The following is a 3795-nucleotide window of genomic DNA, read 5'->3' as shown; positions in this document are numbered from 1 at the left end:
GGAGAGGAGGATAACAATGATAATAAATAAATAAAAGTGTTAAGACTCACCCGCAAACCCTTGATCTGCAGGCTGCCAAGGTCCTGCAGGGACATGCGAGGGTCTTTGCCCAGCAGGCTGACCCCATCCTTCAGCCAGCTGATGGTTGGGACCGGTTCTCCAGATGCATGGCATCTCAGAAGAGCCACACTGTCTACACCCAGAGTCTGGTTAGCTGGACCCTGCCGGATGATGGGGGGAGGACGATCGGTCAGCACTAAATGAGAAAGAGAGAGAGGAAAGAACAAGAATTATACCAATATGTAGTTCCTACTGTTTTAGAAAGGAGGAATCCCAATTTGTTTGCTGTTGATGTACTGAATAAAATAAAATAAAATAAAATAAAATAATTAAAACGAAATTTTTTTAAATTATTAAAAATATGAATAAAAATAATGTATATACGATAAAATAATTTAAAAAATAAGGAATTATACATGTAATAAAAAAGTATATGCAATAAATTATGTAAAATAAAATAAAATAAAATAAAAGAATAACAATGATAATAACAAAATGTATTACTTTATTTCTATTTTACTAGATTTACTTAAATATTTCTTTAGGTATTATTATTTTTTTTAATGCACCTTTATTTTTATTTTATTATTTTTTTAAGCATGCATCTAACAATTTTTTTATTGTCATCATCAAGCTAAATTAATTTCCTTGAATGTAAATACTGCATTTCACGTTCATAATATAAAAAAAACTTCAGTTTCAGCTTCACATTTATCAACTTTTTTCAACTAAAATAATCAAAAGAGAACTGTCACAAGCACTTCTTCCACTGCATAAGAGATTGTGTGAAATATTAGTGTGAATACACACTATAAAAAGTATACACACTACAAAAAGTATACCACCAACTTTAAGCGTACTTTGATTTGAGACACCTCTCTATTTTCTGTTGTATTGCAGACTATTTATCGGATAGCATACAAACAGGGCAAGAGACAGCAGAGAGGAGACAGGAAATAATTAGGAAGACAGAGTGAGAAAGTGTCCGGAACACAACACAGGCCAGATCTGAAACATTTCCTGTGTGAGTGCAGTGACTCAACATGTCTGGAGCCCATGTGCTAATAACTAGGCCTTGGCTCCTACTGAAATGGAAATGTTGAAGATTGCCAGCAATTAGCATGCTTGTCCATCTAAACTAATGTATTCTCCATAGATTATGACATCATGACACTTACAGGCCTTCTTACATCATTTGTTGCTTTAGCACAGGATAGCGAACATGTTCGTCATTAAAAGTGTCTTTTAGTGTGGCACAGGAAGCAGGATGAAGCCATGACTGCCTTATTCCTGGATGTATCGGGGTTATATGCACATTTTGTGGTCGCACCACAGGGCAGCGTCTACCCCCCAAGCATTCTGGGAAAAACTGGGAGAAATGCTGAGTCTTGGTTTCTAGCTCACTGATGTGGCAGCGAGGTGGTTTTGTAGCTTCCAGTTAGTGCCTGAGATCCTTCATTTAGGAACCAGACTCTGATTCAATTTCATGCATTACTATACTGTATATCTGACTATCAGAGGCAGTGTGGTCGCTTAAATATCTTACGCTGGTTAAGAGAACGTCCCCTCATAAACTGCTTCTCCAAACACAAACCCACCATCCTTTCATTTTTTTGTTGTTTTGTTTTGCAACGTTTATAATGATGGGTGTTCATGAAAAGATTTCCATCCATTTTCATCTCATTGTGTAGACACTTTTTTACTGCTTACAGTAGAGGGAAATCTGTGGAATTGTATAGAGCAAATATAATTGTAAGTAAAGACACTGCGTTGTTATTGGCAACAGAAGGCGTTATCAAATCATGTGGAATGAGTAAATGAATAATATTATTAAAAGTATAGAACTACTGTATATTATTAAAACTAAATGTTTAAAATGATTAAAAACATAAATAAATTAAATGTATATAAAATAATAAAAATGTAAGGAGTTAAAATTGTAATAAACAGTATATAAATATAAATTACGTGGGATTGATTGCATAGCCCTATTGATGTTCACATTCATTCATTTATATAGCGCTTTATCCAATAAAGACTGTTACTAAAGCAGCTTCACAGTAATAAACAAGAAAATAAGAGTATTAAGTTCTTCAATTATGAAACAAATACAATTTACGTAGCTCTAAAAAGACAACAGTGTCATTATTCAGCTCAGTTTAGTTCAATGTTGATTCAGTTTAGTTCAATAACAGTGTGAATGTTAAAAAGTGTCCTAAGTTTAACTATAAAACATCTAGATAATACAGAACATAAATGTCATTATTCAGCTCAAATCAATTCAGTGTTGATTCAGTTTAGTTCAATAGTAGTGTCCAAGTTAAACAAGCTTTATTCAGGTGTAAGCAGCTTTAAAGGTGGCAACAGTGTCATTATTCAGCTCAAGTTGTGTTGATTCAATTCAGTTCTTCATTTATGAAACAAATACAATTCAGCTATAAAGCAGCAACAATTGACGTACAAATGGGCATCAAATGCCCCTTGAGAAGCGCCAACCATTTCTTTCTCTGACTAATAATAATACAATAATCACAGCCGTGTCCTGTCCCCTGCCCCTCTGAGGACACATTAATTAGCAGGTGTGAATTAATGAGCAAAAAGCCGGTGGGTGCTAATTACAGACTGCACCTCTAACCCTTAAATACAGCTTCAGATGCAGTCTTCTTCCATTTTTGTCTGCGTTACTGTTTGTCTCGCTCTGAATAAAGGATGGTATTTATATTGTCCAAATCTCCATCGAAATGCCTCATTTGGGCTCAGGGATGAAGAGTTGCCATCCTAATTCATCAATGTGGATTACTCCGCGCCGAGGTTAAACCCCAGAGTGCTTTGCTGGCGCATCCATCAGGCCGATATAAACCCCAGAGATGCATGTGCGGATAGATAGAGACTGATGAGGCATAATGGCTGTATTTGGATTAAAGCTGCATCCTCTGTACTGAATGAATCTTTAGTGTTGCACTGTTGCATTTGATCTTGACTAGACTGCAGTTGTTTCAAATCGACCCAAACTCATCCCTGCTGAAAGGACAGGTTTCATATAGGGATGTTTCCAAGAGTTTTCATAGATTTCATGGAAAATTGAGGGGGACAAAAAAAAAGAAAAAAAAAAGAAGTTAATAGAAATGTTATAGGGTCTTCTTTTCAGCGCCTCTTTTTTGCAAAACCTTGTATTACATTTTAAAATAAACTGCAGAATAAAAAAAGTATTTTTTTTAGCAGTTTTAATCAAATATTCTAAAACAATTTATTCTAAAATTCGAAAATAAATAAACAAAACAAAATCCATATATGACAAAATAAATAAAAAATAAATGTTTTTCTTGCAAAACTTTTAGAGAGTAAATTTAAATGTCTTTATATTTACAAGGGTTTTGATAAGCAAGCAAACAAACAAACAAATAAATAAATAAATATTTTCCTACCAAAACATTTTAGAAAGTAAATTTAAAGGATTTGTATTTGTATTTACAAGGGTTTCACAATAAATAAATAAATAAATGAATTTACAATCATGAATTTAATTGTAAATTTAAAAAATAATTATTTTTATTATTTTAATTTGATATCAAGATGATATGTATGTGTATATATACACATTTATATACATTATATATATATATATATATATATATATACATTATATATATATATATATATATATATATATGTGAAGTAACAAATTACAAATACTCACGTTACAGTAATTAAGTCGTTTTTATCAGTAATTGTACT

At 32.7% G+C, this 3795-nt stretch overlaps 1 protein-coding gene across 1 annotated transcript in view; it reads right to left on the bottom strand.

Moving 5' to 3' along the window:
* LOC107698852 (roundabout, axon guidance receptor, homolog 2 (Drosophila)) overlaps positions 1-3795 on the bottom strand; it is a gene marked incomplete at its 5' end in the record, with an annotated part of 76473 nt that overhangs the window by 54774 nt on the left and 17904 nt on the right. Inside the window, one exon of the mRNA XM_016499981.1 lies at positions 51-256. Coding sequence (XP_016355467.1) covers positions 51-256 — 206 coding nt within the window. The remainder of the gene's footprint in view (positions 1-50; positions 257-3795) is intronic.

This window comes from Sinocyclocheilus anshuiensis, unplaced genomic scaffold (assembly GCF_001515605.1).
Source record: "Sinocyclocheilus anshuiensis isolate Anshui unplaced genomic scaffold, SAMN03320099.WGS_v1.1 scaffold2168, whole genome shotgun sequence".
Lineage (NCBI taxonomy): Eukaryota > Metazoa > Chordata > Actinopteri > Cypriniformes > Cyprinidae > Sinocyclocheilus > Sinocyclocheilus anshuiensis.
The sequence above is the reverse complement of the archived record's forward strand: the minus strand, read 5'-3'. Positions and strand labels throughout refer to the sequence as shown.